At 31.6% G+C, this 20,040-nt stretch overlaps 2 protein-coding genes across 2 annotated transcripts in view; one reads left to right on the top strand and one right to left on the bottom strand.

Moving 5' to 3' along the window:
- Positions 1-20,040, bottom strand: part of LOC118189668 (mitochondrial carnitine/acylcarnitine carrier protein-like) — an 88,522-nt gene that overhangs the window by 24,493 nt on the left and 43,989 nt on the right. The window contains exons 6-7 of the mRNA XM_035360329.2: positions 7,203-7,275; positions 5,217-5,326 (exon numbers count right to left, since the gene is read on the bottom strand). Of these exons, the coding sequence (XP_035216220.1) occupies positions 5,217-5,326; positions 7,203-7,275 (183 nt within the window). The remainder of the gene's footprint in view (positions 1-5,216; positions 5,327-7,202; positions 7,276-20,040) is intronic.
- LOC118189667 (uncharacterized) lies at positions 7,901-19,600 on the top strand. Its single transcript, XM_035360328.2, has 2 exons — positions 7,901-8,113; positions 17,846-19,600. Exons 1-2 carry the CDS (start codon positions 8,048-8,050, stop codon positions 19,283-19,285), a joined length of 1,506 nt encoding a protein of 501 aa, XP_035216219.1. The 5' UTR covers positions 7,901-8,047; the 3' UTR covers positions 19,286-19,600.

Genomic DNA, 20,040 nt, shown 5'->3' with positions numbered 1-20,040 from the left:
TTGTTTTAATTGTTTAAATTTACTTTTTATTAATTAAGCATTTTAACTATCAATCCCAGTTTAAATAATTACAAATTTTGATTTCCACAATAGTACATATTTACTATCTAAATTTTACTTCACATTCTCTAGGAGGTAATTCTTCATTTATAAATATTTATATATATCTGTTTGTGCATGCACCTTTGGGGGAAATCAAATTACGACTTTCAGGTAGCACTTTCATTTGCATCTAAGAGAATATGGATCTCATTTAACAAAATGACAAAAATCAAAAGGGATACATTTTCATCACATCAAATGCAATCTTGGCTGGCATTCTGCCAAAGCACTTAGGGTCATCCAGAAGGGCTATTAGTTACATGCTGCAGGGTGTAAAGGTCATAAGAGCTATAGAATATCACCAAAACTTATGTACAGCTTTAGGTATTTATGTTGTGTCACATGACACTGTGAAGGTTTGGTACCGAAAGTTCAAAAACAAGGACTATGACATTCAAGAAGCAGAGCACTCTGGCTGGCCTACTGATGTTGATGAGGCTCACCTGCAAGAACTTGTGGAAGAAGAGCAGTATGCAACTATTTGAGAGCTTGCTAAGGAGTTAGACATTGTGCCATGTCCATTAGTCGCACTATGCATCCCATAAACTTGACATACAAGTTCAATTGCTGGGTGCCGCATGAGCTGATTCACACAGATAAGGACTTTGGGCATGTTTAAACATGTTTGGAATTAAACATGATAAACATGTTTGGGCCTGCACCAATCTTCTCAAATATCAACGCCAGGACAAATTTCTAGACTAGATCGTCACTTGTGTTCAAAAGTGGAATTGCTTCAACAACATAGGCCAGAAAAGGGGTTGGTCTGCATCCAGTGAGCCCATCAGCAGCATTACAAAATGCAATTTCAATAACAAAAATATCATGCTTTGTATCTGGAGAGATTTCCGTGGTATTATCCACAAAGAGTGTCGGGGAAAAGGCAAAATTCTTGACAGTAATTTGCACAGTGAGATGCTAGTCTGTGCTGACGTTGCTTTGAAGGAAAAACCTTGAACTGAGTTTTGGCAAAGGGGTAATATTCTATCAAGACAATGTAAGACCACCACATGTGTCGGCATTCACCGGCTGGACTCTGTACATATCTTTTGACACACCCACCATCACCGACATCACTCCTTTGGACTTCTACCTTTTTTTACACCTGCACCTATATCTTGCTGTTGCTATCCTCCATTCTGCACAAGACGTTTGAAATGAGATTGATCTGTAGTTTGAAAAACTACCAAAACATTGACTGAAAATCATAGATTTGGGTGGTGATTACTACCTACCCTAAGGGTACTGCTTTTATGTCCTCCCCCCCCCAACATAAACATTCGTTTCTAACAAAGCATTTGTTACAAGCAGATATGTAATATAATATATAATATATACTAAAATATAATACAATACAAAGTATTTATGGTGTCGAGCTTCCCAGACGTTGAAACCATACACGATGAGTAATAAGAGAATCTCACTTTCGTGATATACAATCGTACACTTGCAAGTGATCATGACCCTATTTCTTTAATGTACCCCCAAGTCTCACTTTGTGTACTACTGGGATGCACATATCTCACTTTAGAGACCACTGATCTATAATGCAAAATATAACTCAAGCAATTTTTTAACAATAATAGAAGCTACAGCTTTAAAGAACTGGAGACTTGAAAAAAAAAAGGGAAGATTATAAATTGTTGCCATAGCCACTATTTTATCCTAGACAATGATGCATTGCAATAATCCTCACATATAATTCAGTTATGGAAGAATTTTAGAAAATTCTAAGATGCAATTAAATTTTAAATAATTATTATTAGATGTAATTTGAATTATTCATTAAAAGTGCAAAACATACATATGACCAATTATAATGAGAAAATGTTATTTATTCTTAAACATTTCCTTACAACTTTTATTAGCTTTATAACTAAAGCCACCCAGATGGTATAGTGGTTAGGGAAGCCTGACTGCGACACCAAAGGGCCCAGGTTCGAATCCCGGAGAAGGCATGGATGTAAAAACTGTCTGTTCCTTCGTAAGAGGCAAAGGTGGTCAACCTATTAGGTGCCTCCATAATAAAGAGACCACCACATCTGGCCTTAGTAGTGCCCGCCATTGGGGGGGGAAGCTTTATAACTATTGATTCTAGAAAAATCTTCAGTGGAATCTTCAAACTTTTTACAACATTTTGGTTATACAGTCAAAAGTCGTTAATTTGGACACCCATAAATCCGGACCTCAAAGCTAAAAACTTTCTGCACATGCGCCGCGTTGGCACATACGCACAGGCGTTTTACGCGCGCGCGTAAGACCTTGATGACCGCGCATATGCGTGCGCGCAAGTGCAGAATACGTTTTCGCCTTCGCGTTTAATGTATAACAGACGGTGTAAGCTAAAATGATCTAATTATCTATTTCAGTTAATGTTAATGATTGCATTGTTCCTTAATCTTCGAATTGGATCCCGCTTATTATTTTTTGCAGACTGTAAGAGCAATTTTATAAAAGTAAACTTGAACTTTCGATTATGTCAAATACAATTTCCGAAGCTGGAATTTCCAAAAGATCTACAAAACGAAAGTATGTTTCCATGTCCATCAAACAAAAAGTGGAATTGCAGCAAAAATTGGATAAAGGCATACCTGTCTCAAAGTTATGCAAGGAATATAACATTGGAAAGTCAACTGTATATGACATAAGCAAAAAGAAAAAGAAACTTTTTGATTTTTTTGTGGATTCCGACACCCCACTTGCAATGAGTAAACAGAAAAAGGGTTCGTTATGCTAAAAGTGACGATCATGACAGAGTGCTGATTGAATGGGTCAGACAGCGTCGCAGTGAGGGCGTGCCATTGACGAGTCCAATGGTAATGGCTGAAGCCAAAATATTTCATGAAGAAATGAACTTAAACGGAGAGTGCACATATTCGACAGGTTGGTTAACAAAATTTAAAATCGCCATAGTATAAGACAATTAAAAATTTCTGGTGAAAAATCTTCAGCTGATACTGAAGCTGCTGAACAATTTTCAGATGAATTCATCGAATTCATTACTAATGAACAATTATCTGCAGAACAAATTTACAATGCTGATGAAACTGGTCTTTTCTGGCAATATGTACCGTGAAATACCTTGGCAACCTCTACAGAAAAGGCTCCAACTGGTGTCAAAGATTCCAAAGCGAGACTAATAATTTTAGTGTGCGCAAATGCTGCAGGAACGCACAAGTGCAAACTTTTCGTAATCGGAAAACATGCACGACCTCGACTGTTTAAAGGAGTAACGATTTTCCCTGTTATATATCGCACAAATAAAAGAGCATGGATGACACAAGTGTTGATGAATGATTGGTTTGAAAATCATTTTATACCCGAGGCTCGGCGACATTTGAATTCGGTTGGTTTACCTGATGACTCAAAAATAGTTCTGATTGTTGATAACTGTTCGGCGCATACTTCACTTAAAGTTTTAGTGAAAGATAATGTATATCCGTGTTACGTGCACGCGCTGAAATGCAAATGTAAAGCAGCATTTTTAAAATCTATGTTAAATTTCTTGAACAGTGGCAAGAATTTTTGAAATTTTTTAGCATAAAATCTGCCGTGTGGAGCATCGCAAGATCGTGGGAGGATGTGTCTCCAAGTACGTTAAAAAATGCTTGGCATAATTTATGGCCATCTACCATAGTTCATGGTGAGGAGGATGAAGACGATAGCCACGAATTTGAAGGTTTTCGGACATCGCAAACTAAAGGTGAAATTTTTCAGTTAGTGGATTTTGTAAAGAAATGTGGAGAAGCTGTAATAAATGAAGATGATATAAGAGAAGTTTTTCATTGCGACGACAATGCCCCAATCATCAATCAATTAACGGACAGCGAAATATGTAGTATGGTTCTAGATCCAGAAAATATCACTTCCGATAGTGAAGAAAGTGACACAGACATTATCGAAAACAAAACAATTTCAATTGACAAATTAGTCGATATTCTCGACACCGCAATTATAGGACTTGAACAGCGGAACTTTGTAATTGAACAAGAAATTATGTCTGTTTATAGAATTAAAGAGAAAGTATTATCACATAAAACGAAACAACTTAAACAACTTACATTGATAGAAATGTTTAATAAAGTAAACAAATAAATATTAAGCTTTTTTTTTTTTTGTAAATTTTGTTACCCTTTAGATCATAATTGTTCTTTATTTCATAAATTATGGTTTCATATTTTTAATTTTAAAATTTCTGCATGCCATCTTACGAGATTTAAACTGATGATCCATAATCCGGCAAAATCGATAATCCGGAATCACCGAAGTCCCGACGAGTCCGGATTAACGACTTTTGACTGTATAATGCTATCCTCCATACAATTGGATTTATCATCTGTAAAATTAGATAAATACCCCCATTGTGTGAAACAGAAAATCTTCAATTTACCTTCCACACAACCTCATTAGCTTCCAGAAGACATAGTGTGAAACATATATATATACCAAGTCTCAGAAAAAGCTTTATGCAATGGCTTGTCAAAAAGCCCTACACCACAAGGTGTATGGCCAGAATTGTAGACATTTCCGAAACAATGCCACACCATTATATGAGGCCCATTGAGTTCAGAATTCGCACATGTTTATTTTGTGGGACTTTGTAAAAACATTTCACAAATTTTTTCAACCACTTTGGATTGGGCTACTTTTGTCCAAGGACTAATTTTCTTATACAAGCAGCCCACTGCTTCACCCAGCATTTGATGTTGTGACAATGCAGTGGTTCTTTACCATGTTTTGTGTAAAAATGTCTTTGAAAGATGATAAATGATTATGTATTGCCATACTCCAAAACACTGCATGCTTTCTCCTGCATGAATGGTGCCATTTTGATTAACAGTGCTCCTAGCAGCCATTTCGTAACCAGAAGATTTTTTGCCGCTGTCAGATGAAACTTGCATGATTGCAATTTTAAAATTAATTTGTTTCTGCTTAATAAATCAATTACGGAATTTGTACTATGCTATTCTTTTTGTCCCATTCAATATATTATATTGAATACTGTATATTTGTACTTACATAAAAGTAAAATATTTAGGTTTGAATTTTTTTTATACAAATTATAATAAACAAAGGATTTGATTTATAATACCATTATTAAATATCTGGCTCACCTGTTTGTAAGCGAGATTTTAGCACATCAGCTGGTATAGCAACCATCCAATTGCAAATACCTGCTGTACCTCCAGCTAAAAGTGTTCTCCACACGCTAAGATCATTCCGGCTGCAATCATATATTTTACATTATATTAACATTTAGTTTTTTTATAAGCACCTCCTTACAATTTAATAACAAACAAAACAATTATAATAATGCAATGAATTAAATTGAAATACAATGATGCTTTACACATCCTTTTTTAACAGAATATTAATAAGAAAGAAAATTTGTGTTATAAATTATCATATCAGAAAAATTCATTCAATATTAACATCACACGTCTAAAATATCTCTGAATGTTAAAAAATAGTATCACGTAATTTATCTTACTAGCTCACTGATTGATCTGATTTCTAATCACTTAGTATGTGTATGAACTTAATATAAACAAGATAAAGTAAAACCAATTAGATAACATGCCGAGTTACATGTACACTTTGGCTTTAGAAAAGTTCCAGTTTAAAATGAGAGCAAGAATATTAAGGACAAGGAAACAAAACAGAAGATTATTTTACTACTAGCCTGCCAATTTCTAACCCATAACTTCTATTTTAAAAATGGTTAAAATAGTTTAAGAAGCATTTTCTCATAAAAACTTCAGGCAGGCTGCTATCCTTTTTTTAAAAAAAGTTTAAACAATAGAATTTTAAAAGGACTACAACTGATACTCAAATTTGAAACATTTTATTAAAATAGTTAATAAACTTAAATTTCACATGTTAAGATAGAGCTACATTTATACTCGAGTTGCAAAAAATTATTACATAAGTTTCACTAAGCAAAAATAAGCAGAATGCTTTAGGTTCTGGAAGAAGAGGACAGAAATAGGCATTTATATTAAAACCAATCTAAATATTAATTTTTCTTAACTTGATATCTGACATTGGCTCGTATCAGTTACATACACTTCAGCTACAATATAATTTATGCTGAAACACAAATAAAAGAATCGCAGATTTAAATAATTGCACAGTTGTTATTAAAATTTCTTTGGTCAAAGTTCATGACAGCTAATAAAGGGATTGTGACAATTTAATACAGGAAATATCTTTGATTACATTAAAAATTAATTTTATAAATAGCATTCTTAAGATCAGTGACTGCCATTGAAATTACATTAAAAATTAATTTTATAAATGGCATTCTTAAAAGAATATCAGTGACTGCCATTGAAACTATTATAGATTCATTCTTCACATATCTTAAAGATTTAAAAATAAATAACACTCCTTTTTTAAGCATTCAGTGCTTTGCACTGCCTGCAGTTGCAATAAATTATAGTCCAAAATGTATGCTTTATGACTTCCTTAGTGCTTAAAAATCATGTCAAAACTGCTATGTGTTGTCATCCATAGCAAATACATAATAAAAAACCATTTAATATTCTAACATAATATCTTGAAACTTGTATCTGAATAATTGGAAAAAATTTGATATTTTTAATCATAAGCTGTCAGATGTAGAATAATTCCTATTTTATTTCGAGAAATACAGGCATTATCAATTTCCCACTTATTTTCAGTTATTAAATTCATCATGCCAATTAAAATTTCAGTTCCAAAATGTAACAGACTTCTTAAAATTCTTTTAAAAATAATTTAACTTGTTGAAGTTAAAGAAAGAGTACAAATTTTTATCCTAAACACAGGATCCTTTTGCTCCATGTTTTGAAATTAAATTTAAAAGTTTTTAACTCTATAAAAGAATTTCAGCTTGAAATATTTCATTATTAGAACAAATTTTATAATAAACACAAATTATTACTGCACAAAAAATTTTTCAGAAAAATTATACTTTTGGTCTGATATTGGTTGGTTTACAGGATTATAGTTGTAGAGGCTCTCTTAGTATTACAGTAAAATATGGATAAGATATAGCACTATATATTGAATATTTAAACTTTATATGTGAATATGCAAAAGTGATTTTACACTTGTACCTTTTTCCTGGTGGAGTTAACACTCTTTGAAGCCATTCGTATGACATAAAATACATACCACTTGCTGGTACATCTGGTAAGAAAAGGAGAAAAATCAATAAATTCAAAATTTAAGAGATTTTTCTGTTTCAAACTCATTAAAATCAAGCATAAAACAAGAGTTTAAATATTTTTGAGAAATAGGCATACTTTGCATACATATTTACATATTATTGGATTATGCTTTTGCATGTCAGTATAAGAAATACTGCAGGAATATATGTTTTCAAATTTAATTAAAATGAACCTTCCTAAATTATAAATTTATTAAACATTTGTTAAATTAAACTCACATTAAAAATAGCCACAGATTTACTTGAATATATGAAAAATTATTATTTTTCACTATGTGAAATGTAACTTTATATTTTGAAATAAGGATTTTTTTTTTATATGGAAATAATTGAAAAGGATGGAAAAGATCATTCAAAAATATAAAAATAGAGTGTTCTCTTCTTTTAATGAAAACAAATGAATTACAGCAACTACTTCCTTTAAGGGCTCATTCATCAAAGCACCAATATCTACGAAGGAAATACAGCAGTTGAAGTATAAAAATATAAAAGACCAACAATCTAAAGGAAGCAATGGAAGGGTTTGATTTTCAAAAAACAGGAAACAGGAAATAGCTATATCCGTCCATCTAAAGCTAGTATTATCCCTTATTGTATGCAGCTAACAGTCAAACAACAGTCCAATCACATAAAGAAGTTACATACACATTTCTAAAGGCATATTTTCTGCTACATGAAGTGCTTTCAATTTACAATTAAAAGAGAAAGGCATAAGAAGAAAATTTTAAAAACATGCCATTCCTTTCAAAAGTGTACTATCTGCTCATACTCAGTATATGGATAACAGAGACACTGCAAGTAAGATAACTATAATAGTTCTATATTTATAAAACCAGCTATTTTGCTGAATTATTTTATTTATTCTGTTTTCACCTTTCAATTAAAAATTAAGCCTTGATAAAAATTAAAATCATACTACATGCTCTGAATCAATTATACATTTATTTTAATACTATAATTTTATAATTATATAATCAAATACATATTCTGTCATTTTTAATTATGTTAATGTTCAAATGTCAGTTCTGTAAGGTCTGCACAGACTCTAAAGACAAACTCTTTAGCTCTGATTTATTTAAATTAATATTTTTGATTAATACAAATAAATATTTTTATAACTCTGCTCGATAATGCTAGAAAAAATTAAATAATAGTTTTAAAATAATTAAACATATTATGACCAAAACATTGGCAATAAAATTTTGTAAACTTTAAAAATTATTTAAAAATTGGTAGAAATATGTAATGTATTTAAACTTAATTTTTTTAATAAAACTAAATGTTTTACAAAAGATTTAAAATTAAAATGGGAATAAATATACAAGGTGTAGAGGAATATCAGGCCTCAGATAAAGCATACAGATATAGCAGCTGTCAGTAAAAGATCAACAGCAAATACAGAAAAGTATGCTTTAGATATCAGTAACTGCATTGAGGCCAGAGAAATGTATACTCCTAAGTTAATGACACATTGGTTTAATTTTGATTTCATCTGCCTTGTTATAATGACTTCTGCAATAAGAATCTTGGCTAAATTTATGTATAAATATGTAATAAGTCATTTTACTATGTATAAAAAAATTCTATTAACTTATCTCCTCAAGCTAAATTTACATAATACTTTTTTTTGACAAGCTTTCAATCCATCAGATATTATAATTAAGTCTACTTGATTTCTGTTCCTTTTTGTCACTCGAATCCAACACCAGAAGAATGTTCACAAAATTTCAGCTGTCACTTTACATTATACAGCATAAAATCATAAAATTAACAGAAATACATGACTGTTTACAATTGGTGAGGGAATATTGCTCAGAAATGGGGCTAGAAAAGTGGTTCTGACCCTTTTCTGTCCCATGCACACCTTTCACCATTGCTAGATGATCATTCTCTTCCCCTTATCTGCAAAACTCAAAAAATATCTAAACATTTATTTAAAATTTTGATTATTTTTAATGTGTTTTATAAATGAAGCAAGAAAAAGTACAGAAAATGTTGATAAGTACCAAACCATGAATAAAAGCAGTTTCTTAAATTCATAAAACTAAATACTTAACAGGTCAAAATAAAAGTCTGGTTATATTCCCACCCCAGAAACTATGAGTCTCAACTGGGGTGGGAGATTATGCCCCCTATTTTGTGCTAGAAAAATTAAATTATAGATCAGTAAATAGCAAGATGGAAAGAAACTTCCTAGGGATAATAAGCTTCTAATAGTATTCAGCAAAAATTGGCAGAAATTATCTGAGTAGAATATTATGATAATTTTGAAAATGAGCATTGCTATACTCTTCTGATATTTAAGCTGATCAGCATGGCTATGATAATCGGTTATTTTACAAGAATTTATTTCAATCCTCCACATATGAATCCTCCTTTATGAATGATGGAACAGAAAAACCTAAGTAAAAAAGATAAAGAAATCATCTACAACGGAAAATTTGCATAAAACATTCCCATAATTTTTGCAAAATGATTAAACCATGAAATACCAAAGCTGTGCATGAGGTTTTTACAATTTACCTCATATAACATAAATATGAATTTATTTTATTTAAAAATTTATTATGGAGCATACCTTTCCTTAGGTAGACTGCCCTCAAATTCTGTGTTATAACTAACTGATCTAGTACCCAAGCATTGAAGAAAGAAGAGGCCTAACAGAATTCTATCTAATATTCTTAGTAAATTATATTAGGAGAACTTAAATAAATTAAAAGAGATAAAACCAATATATAGATAAAAAAAATAAATCCATTCAAAAAGTGTTTTCTGCAGTAATAGATAAAACTTAGCACCTTTAGAAATAAAAATCTGATATAACGCACGGACAAAAAATATCAGTGTAAAACGTTTTCCAGAGTTTGTACACATTTCTGCACACAAAAATTAAGTACATTTATGTTCAGTTAGTTTTCAGCCCAGAGGTTTTGTAAACAGCAGGCAAATTTTATGGCAAATGGCATGGGTTAAAACATAAAGTAAAATCATAATCAACATGATTCACAACAGAAGATTGGACGTTGTGACCACTGTTGCTTACCTAGAGAGAGACCTGCTGATCAGAACAGATCTGAATGTCTGATGTGGGCACAGTTTTCAAGTTTTTGAAAGTTAGTTGGATCTGCCTGTGTGATGCAGTTAGTATCATAGCTTCATGTACAGTTCCTGGGGTTGTAACCCAGTTAATATACTTTAAAGTTAAACCACTAAAGCATAAGAGGTGATAAGTTGTTTTGCATTATTTTAAGTCTCATTAGCTGTAAGGAATAAGTTTTATATTAATTTTTACATTTTTGTGCTGTAGCTTGTTACCATGGTAAAGGTTAATGAAAGGTAATAACTTGCTTTAACATACAAAAATAACTTTTAAGGGCGAGTAATTAGTTACAAATAATAAAATTTAGTAGCTACATATCCTTAGTCATTTTAGATTTACATGGCTACTATTAAAGTTTATTTTTTAAAAACATTTGTTGAAAAAACACTATTAAAATCATAATCTAATAAAATTTCACAGTTAAAACACATGTAATTTAGGACACTGATTCTTAAACAATATTAGGATAAAGGATATACATAAATAATATAAGATTAGGATAAAGAGATTAGTATTAGGGTAATACATTAAAAGATACAAAACAGTTACGTTCATAAACATAAACGTTTTGTAGACATTTATGTTCAACAAACATAAATGTTGTTCTTACAAAACACATGTTCGTAACAACAACACATAAAAAAAAATATTTATGCATCCTTTTAATTTGAAACCTTCCCAGACATTCTGGCTAATTTATATCAATTTCTTCTCTTTAAGCATCATTTTTAACAATAAGAAATTTGTTTCAATATGCAAACCAATATTCCCACTAGTTTCTGCTTCATCTCTTAACTTGTCAATGTCTGGACAATATACCTATGAAGTTTTACTTGATCTGGTAAGTTCAATAGTCTCAAGCCCTTGATAAACATGATGCAAATTATTGTTATGTATGAAAGTAACTATAGAAAGAGATAAAGGTTTAAATAAACCTCTTTTTTATTAAAAAAGAACATGGAATATAAATGCAAGTTCTTATGCTAACAAAATAATCTACAGCTCATGATGGTGTAACTAAACAGAAACAGACAAATTCAAATTAAAAATGTGGATTAGTAGTCAAAGACTAGACAATTTAATTTTAATCTAAGCTGGTTCAGTAACTCTATCGTCCTAACAAATTCAAATGTTAACAACAATAACACAAAGCTGAATAATTCCAAATTAGGAGCTGGCAGCAACTAATGCAGCATGCAAGTGGTGGCCAGAAACACACTTTGTCTTACAATACAAAAACCTCAGTTATATTAAGTAACTGATTTACACGCTGGTGAAGAAATGCTGGTAAGGAAATGAATATTTTTAGACAAACTTTTACCATGAAAATATAAAAATGAGATTTTTTTAAATAAGTATACATTTATTTTGCTTTTGCTAAGCATTGTTTAATAAATTGTGGTTTATGGCATTTATTACCTTGTTTATTTTTCAGATTCAAAATATTATAATAATAAGTCGCCAAAATGGAAAGTAATGTCACTTTATAATATGACAAAGAAAAATAAAAATGTTACATTTTAATGTTACTTCTTAAATATAATTTCAATATATTACCATTATTTTAATGAAATTTATCAATGTTATAATGTTTAAAAAACTTGTTAAAAAATTTATAGATCTCGGAATTAAAAAGTTTGCATGGAAATTGATCTTAAAATTGCCAAAATGTTGATAAGTCACTAAATTTAGAACCATTGAATAAAAGAATTCACATCTCCAAAAGGGAAATGAATTCATCATTAGAAAAAAAAAAAAGAAATAATTTAAAAATGCTTATGTTTCACTTCTTGCCCGGAAACTTGAGTATTGCATAGTATATATTAGAAACAGGAACAAATTCAAATGATAGCCCACGAACCCATTTGAATAATAACCATATTTGTCAGCGAATTGCCAAAAATATTCCTCCAAAATGCTAATTCACACTCAAAATGACAGTCATAAAATCAGACAGAAATTTCAGATGACTAAAATTAGTGACTTTCTGGCAATTTTGGCCAAAATTAAAGACCAAAAACTGATTTAACAAAACCTAAAGAGTTTAAAGGACCATATGAACCTTGTTTTCCTCAAATTTTTAAACGAAAAAAAATATTCCAGTTTAATAATTCTTTTAAAAACTTTAAAATTATTTCTGTTAAAGGGATAAATAGCATTTTAGGAGCTGGAAAGTCTGGGATCTTTCTTGTTCCATTGAGAAAGGACTTTCAGACTTAATTCATTACATAGCAATACATTCTCTTCAAGTTTCTTCTCTAGTTTCAAGGACTGAAAAGGGGAACTCCTTAAAGGCTTCTGTAACACTTTGATGCCCTTCTTTGCCAAAAAATCAGCTGATTCATATCCAGGAATTTCACCATGTGTACAGATTCATTGGAGATATGAAGAAAAAGATTTTAACATGTTTCTGCACTCTTAGATATGAACATTTTCTGCATTTCAGCGATTAGAAATGGAATAAATAAAGAAGGGTTAGGTTAGGCTAGAATGAAGAAAAGCATATACTGGCTATCTTCCTAGGGAAAGGCATACTGTTGTGGATTACGTTTTAAGGGAAACTGGTTTCTTTTCATATTACGTATGGGAAAAGACATGAAAACAAACAATGCAGCCTACTCATTTGTCTAGGATCAAACTCTCACCATTTAGCAGCCTTAACCACTCGGCTACAGCTGAGAATAACTTAAATAAAATAACTACATTGTGATAAAATTATATGAAGATATAGCCACTTGAACATGATATAGATGGCTTCCAAGTCCTGATCAAAATGGACAGAGTGGCACAGGATTTATATCCATAATGAAAATCAGTATTTAAACAGCATTTATTAATTTAATTTGTATAATTACTTATTTCAGTCTTCCACAACTTACATTCATTAAGATGAAATTTACATTATTAAAGAAAGTAAGAAAGCAAAATATCTTAAATTATAAGTTAATACAGTCAAAAGTCATTAATTCGGACACCCATAATCCGGAATGATCTATAATCCGGACCTCAAAGCTACAAACTTTCTACGCATGCGTCTTGTTGACGCATGCGCATAGGCATTTATGCGTGCACGTAAGACCTTTACGGCTCCAAAAATGTGTGTGCACATGCGCATAATACGTTTACGCATGCAGGTTTAATGTATAACGGATGGTATATGCTAAGCTAAAATTATCTAATTCAGTTAATGTTGCAGATTGCATTGTTCCTTAATCTTCGAATTGGATCCGGCTTATTATTTTTTGCAGACTGTTAGAGCAATTTTATAAAAGTAAGCTTGAACTTTCGATTATGCCAAATAGAATTTCCAATGTATATTTACTAATATGTAAAGGATCTACAAAGCGAAAGTATGTTTTGAAATCCGAAATCTGTTTATCAATTTCATGCTGCTCTGCGCCGGGGGGGGGGGGGGACACCGCGGCGCGCAATGAATTGAAAGTTGATCTGTCAGCACTATCCTTATCTTCAGGGCAGATGTTTTTATTTTATTTGGCTTATAATTCCTTACTAAATGTAGTATTTCATCTCGATGTACTCCGTCTTTGATATGATATAAATCAAGTTCCTCATCATTATAATTCACTTCCGATAGTGAAGAATGTGACACAAAGGTTATTGAAAACGAAAAAATTTCGATTGACAAATTAGTCGGTATTCTCGACACAGCAATTATAGGATTTGAACAGCGGAACTTTGTAACTAAACAAAAAATTATGTCTGTTTAATAGAATTAAAGAGAAAGTATTATCACATGAAACGAAGCAACGTAAACAACTTACATTGAAAGAAATGTTTAATAAAGTAAACAAATAAATATTAAGCTTTTTTGTTTTGTAAATTTTGATACCCTTTAGATTATAATTGTTCTTTATTTCATAAATTACGGTTTCATATTTTTAATTTTGTAATTTCTGCATGCCATCTTACCAGATTTAAACTGATGATGTATAATCCGGAAAAATTGATAATTCGGAATCACCGAAGTCCAGATTAACAACTTTTGACTGTATATACCAAGTAGCAAAACTTCTGATGACCAGATAAACCCGGTCATAACACTCAGAGGGTTTAAAAAAAAAAAAAAAAAAAAAGGAAAAGAAGAGAAAGAAAAAAGAAAATCTGAAAGCTTTCAGATTTTATACTACTCCCAAAAGAGCATTTATTTTTTAACATATTGTGCATTATCTTTACTCATTAAATATTATGTTCTTCCCACTTAAACTACATAAAATTCAATTTAATAGCAATATCACAAAATATTTAAGAACAGCAAAACAACATATCTTCAGAATTTCCAATAGGCAGTCTCGCGCACTGTAGATAAAAGTTTTTTTTTTTTTTTCATACAGTGTTGCCATAGCTCGCTTTGAAATCTTTGAGCTCGCTAATAAAAAATTCATTAAGGTTTTACAAAACTTGATATAGATAATAAAACAAATTTGAAATTTAAAATTCAGGCTTCCAAGTGCTTATGTTCAGTTGGAGGACTACATTATTCAAACTGATTGGCTCTAGGTACCGTTGTTTTTTTAACAATGTGAGAAACATTCATGCAGATTCTTCATTATTTAGTTTCTTTAAATACAATACATGGCAATAATATTTGGTGGCAACAGTTTGAAAAGAGAAGCAACGCAGTTGAACGACGCAAAATGCCATTTTGAGACTAATAGCCCTTTAGATTTAATGCCTTTTTGGACTTTAAAAAAAAAAAAAAAAGATACAGACAGAAAAGAATACAGTTCCCCACATAAAACCCGATATCTGCTCTCGTGAACTAATAAAATAGCGAAATGAATGTGGAATTCATTTCCTACTAATATACAGCCAGCCAGGGGACATAAGATAAATCAAAATGGATATTCATACCCTCAAACTCTGATGGGGACATAAGATGATGAAAAATTTCCACTGCACATTTCAAGCTGAACACCAGCTTCAAATGCAATCTTAAGAAATCCTTTCTGTATTTTGAATACTCTTATACCATTATTAGAATTTTGGAGAAAGAATAGTAAAGTAATGTAATTAGTTTTCATAAAGGATAATTGTATTTTATTATATTTACCGCAAGTAAGATACAAAGGTGAGTTTGTACAGCATGAACGTGAGTGGTCTTAAAGGCCCATGTAATAATACTAAGAACTGTATGTGGCCTCCAGTTTCTGGATGATATCGGTTCAGTAGGAGCAAGCAACTTATCAAGAGGAGTTTGGGGCTATCAGAAATTCAGGAAATTTCTTTAGGCGCTGTGAAAAATTAATCATAATTGTAGAATTCAAGAAAAAGATTTAATGGCAATCTTTAAAAAATTGAAAGAAAAATTAATAGTAACAGTATTAAACCTAATGTTGTTAACTCAATGCACTGAATCTAATTCCTTACTCCGCTGCACAAAAGCAAGAAACTTTCATGTGCTGCCTCCCACATGATCTCATTCAGATGAAATTTGTATTTAGAGTTTCATGATTACAGCTCCATTATTAATTTAAAAGGTCTACATAAAGCAATAATAATCATAATGATGATAATTTGAATTTAAAAATAATCCAATAAATTTAATTACATATGCTCTTCAATACAAACCCAAAACAAAAAAACAAAAAAATTAATGTGGACTAAGAGTAAATATTTTTCATTTGCATTAAAAACACATACATGATGCATTACTATATAATTTCATACATTTTTTATGAAGCTAGTTTTAATGGGAAAAAAACTCTGATAATTTAAATTATTCCCTGAAAAATATACTAGGAGATATTAAACTTCATTTATAATAAATATATGTTTCAAACAACAAGAGAAAAATCTATGCATTGAAAAAGAAGCAGATGAAAAGGCATATATAAATATTTCTCAATCAAAATTTGAAACAACAGATTTCCCATTGTAAAATAACCTATTAATGAATTGCATATACTCTGTTGGCCGTTAAAACTGCAACACCATGAAGGAAAGCAAATGATACAAAAAGGATATTTACTGCACATAAACAGTATGGCATGAAGACAAAATTATTAAATTTATAAGCAGTTTGGAGGTTTACATCGGTGCGGAATTAGTAGAAACAGCTACCATTCCTTGCAGCTAACACAGCTCTTACCCCATTAGGCATGGAGTCAAACTGGGCTTGGATGACAGAAATGTGCAACTCATTCCATGCTGCTTCATATCTATGCCATACTTCATCAACTGTGTTAGCTGGAGAGGGGCGGCAGGCCAGTCTCTCAGCAACCCATGACCAAATGTTTTCAATGGATGACAGATCTGGACACCAAGAAGGTCAGGGCAGTAATTGAAGAAGATCACAACATGAGGTGCAACATGTGATGTCGAATTATCTTGTTGGAAGATGGCATTTGGGGGCCTCAAAGATAGGGCAGAACCACTAGACGTAAGATGTCATAAATGTACCAAGCTGCATTCAAATTGCCATCGATCTGTACTAGAGATGTGCGTGTCATGTACCCAATGGCTGCCTAAACCATCACATCAGGTGCAGGGCTCCTATGCCAATAATAAATACAAGCAGGCAACGTGTGGTCTCCTCGAACAACACATATACGGCCATCAGAATACTGCAAGCAGAACCGGGACTCATTTAAAAAGGTGACATTGTGACATTCCTGTATCCAGCTTTGTTGTTTGCTGCCATCTCTCTCTATGCTGCATTGTCATGGGAAGACAATGTAATGGTCGCCGTGCTGTAGTCCACGCTGCTGCAAACATTGGCATACCATATGAGCTGATACTAGGCATACCATATGAGCTGATACTGCAAACATTGGCATACAAACATGCCCATTTCCTGACTAACGGTCCGTAATGCGGTTGTACAATTTTGCAGGGCTGACGTCACAATATGTCTATCCTCTCAGGCGTTAGTCCTGGGAAGGCGTTGAGATCCTGCATGCCATTCAGTATCACCCTCAACAACCCATTCATTCCATACTCACATGACAGTGGTCGGATGTCAACCAGTGCGATATGCAATGGCACGGAACAATAATCTACACTCTCAACAGGAACTATAATTCACACTTTCGATCCTGAATATATCAAATTCCAAAACTTGCTGGTAAGCATTTTCTCTTCTTATTCGAGGCATAACACAATATTCTGAGCAAACTCCAAGTTTACAAAGTGCTTTCCGAATGAGAAATCCACTGTACAACTTTTCTTTTAAGCAGTGCTTCAGATGTCATTTCTGCCTCCTGCCTCGTCTAAATGTGCTAAAATACTAATCCCAGCTTCTTTTTCCTTCCATGTGATTCTGACATTTGTCAGATCATTCCTTCCTGGTATTGCAATTTTAATGGCCAGCAGTGTATTTCATACTTTATATATTAATAATATTCATATATTTTATGTTTTTATGCTTAAAATTCATTGTAAAAAATCACTTATGTTTTTGCTACACTTAGGTACCAGATGATCTTCAATGGGGTAAAACTTGCCCGGCTGAATGCCAATGTGAAATTAAAACTGCAACTGAAACTTTAATTTCACGATGGAAAGATGAAAACAGTCTGGTAAAATCAGCCTTATGTGTTTTCAAAAATGACAGTTTGGATTCGATTGTTGAGCTACCTAATGATACAGAATCCATTACATTTCTACAAGCAGATGATGATACAGTAATGGTTTTTACTCATAATATTCTCAAGACTATCCCTAAATTAAAAAGCATTGATATGCAAGGGTCACTGAGTAATGCAACAACTTACATCACAAATGATGTATTTCATGATCTCCAAGATTTGAAATATTTATCACTACAGCGAGTGGATATAATTGGTGCAGAAAAAGCCTTCTCAAAGCTTTCATCTCTAGAGGTTCTGTATGTCATTCATTGTATCATAGATTATTTAAAGTGGGAGATGCTTGATGGTTTAAAGAATTTAAAAGAACTTTATTTACTACAAAGTGGAATTAAAGAACTTTATGGTTTTGCATTCTATGGAACACCAGAATTACGGCGCTTATTTCTGTCTCATAATGATTTATTTTCAGTTGAAGCAGATGCATTTGTTGGACTTCTAAAGCTTGAATATCTTGATTTAAGTAACAACCATATTGATCATCTTTCTGGCTTAACATTTCCACCACTACCACATTTACAATGGTTGGAGCTTAAGCATAATCCTATAAAAGTTATATTTCCACACTGCTTTCGGTTCCTAAATGGGACACAACATCTTACATTAGGCCACAAACAGCAACCAGTGCATCTGATGAAATTTAGTTTCCGAGGGTTATATTCATTGATCTCCCTGCACATACCTAACATAGATAATGATGCTTTGATAGAACACATGTTCTATGATTTAAGTTCATTAACTCATTTGAATTTGAAAGGCAGGATAAAAGTCATAAATAACAAAGCCTTCAATGGAGCACATAAACTTTTGAAGAAGCTTATTCTTCACAACTGCAAACTACAAAAGGTGTATGAAGATGCATTTTATGGTCTAGAAAAACTTCATTTACTTGACTTATCTTCAAATCTTTTACTTAGTTTATCAGATGGAACTTTCAAGTACTTAAAATCAATTCAACATGTGTTGCTACATAACAACAGATTTATACAAATATCAGAAGAATTGTTCCTCACTCTGCCTACACTTAAAGTTACCACTTTGTATAATAATCCATGGAACTGTACATGCAAGATGAAGAACTGGAAAGAGGAAATTGCAATGCATAAATATATCGAATTTGAAAAAATATGCAACCAAACGAATGACTGTTCAGATAATTATTTCTCTGAATCTAATGTAGATTTGACACCCAGGTGTGAATATCCTCAGCACTACAAAGCTGAAAATGTTTTTAAAATACTTAAACTACTGGCATGTGATTAATTCACATAAAACATCAAGATCAAGGTAATATGTTTTGTTTGGATTTGAAAAAAAAAAAAAAAGAAAGAAAGAAAGAAAGAATTCTTCAAGGTAAGTTAACACATGGGGGGAAAAAGAAATACGCAGTTTTCACTTTATGAAGAAGACATATGAGTTGATCACATCTGCAACTTAACAACATAAATTTTCCTTTAAAGAAAAATTAATGATATTTCTGCACTTTTAAAAATAAACTTCCTGTAATTATAGAAAATTTTGCATGTTTAAACTATTGTACATAACATTTCATAATTCATTAAAAGCAATTTTCATTTATGACTGTAAGTTTTCATGTACCTTTATATAAATGCTGTATATTCTACCCAATCTGCATTATCTGAATTCAACAGAACATGAAATGAAATTAGATTTTATCATTTGTTATATATTTGGTCTATTAAATAATAACTAATTATTTAACATATATGATGAATGTTCTCATATTTTAAAAAAGAGGTGTAGAAATGATTTACTGAATAATGTAATTAATTCATATACTTAGGGCTATGTTTCAAAATTTAAAACTTAACACATACTTTCAATTTATAAATCGAAACTCTAGAAACATTTTGTTAATCATAAGAGAAATTGAAATAAAATGTTGAGTATGTGTAATGGTAGAGTGCTATCAGTTGGTATTTGTGTATCAACTAGTTTGATACATCAAATGTGGCTTGCATATTCTTTTCAGTACTGCCGTACAATTCATTTACTTA

This window comes from Stegodyphus dumicola, chromosome 4, assembly GCF_044657685.1.
Source record: "Stegodyphus dumicola isolate Sdum_Otavi_A_Nest chromosome 4, ASM4465768v1".
Taxonomy (NCBI): Eukaryota; Metazoa; Arthropoda; class Arachnida; order Araneae; family Eresidae; genus Stegodyphus; species Stegodyphus dumicola.
Note: the sequence above shows the minus strand (reverse complement) of the source record. Positions and strands in the feature narration are given on the sequence as shown.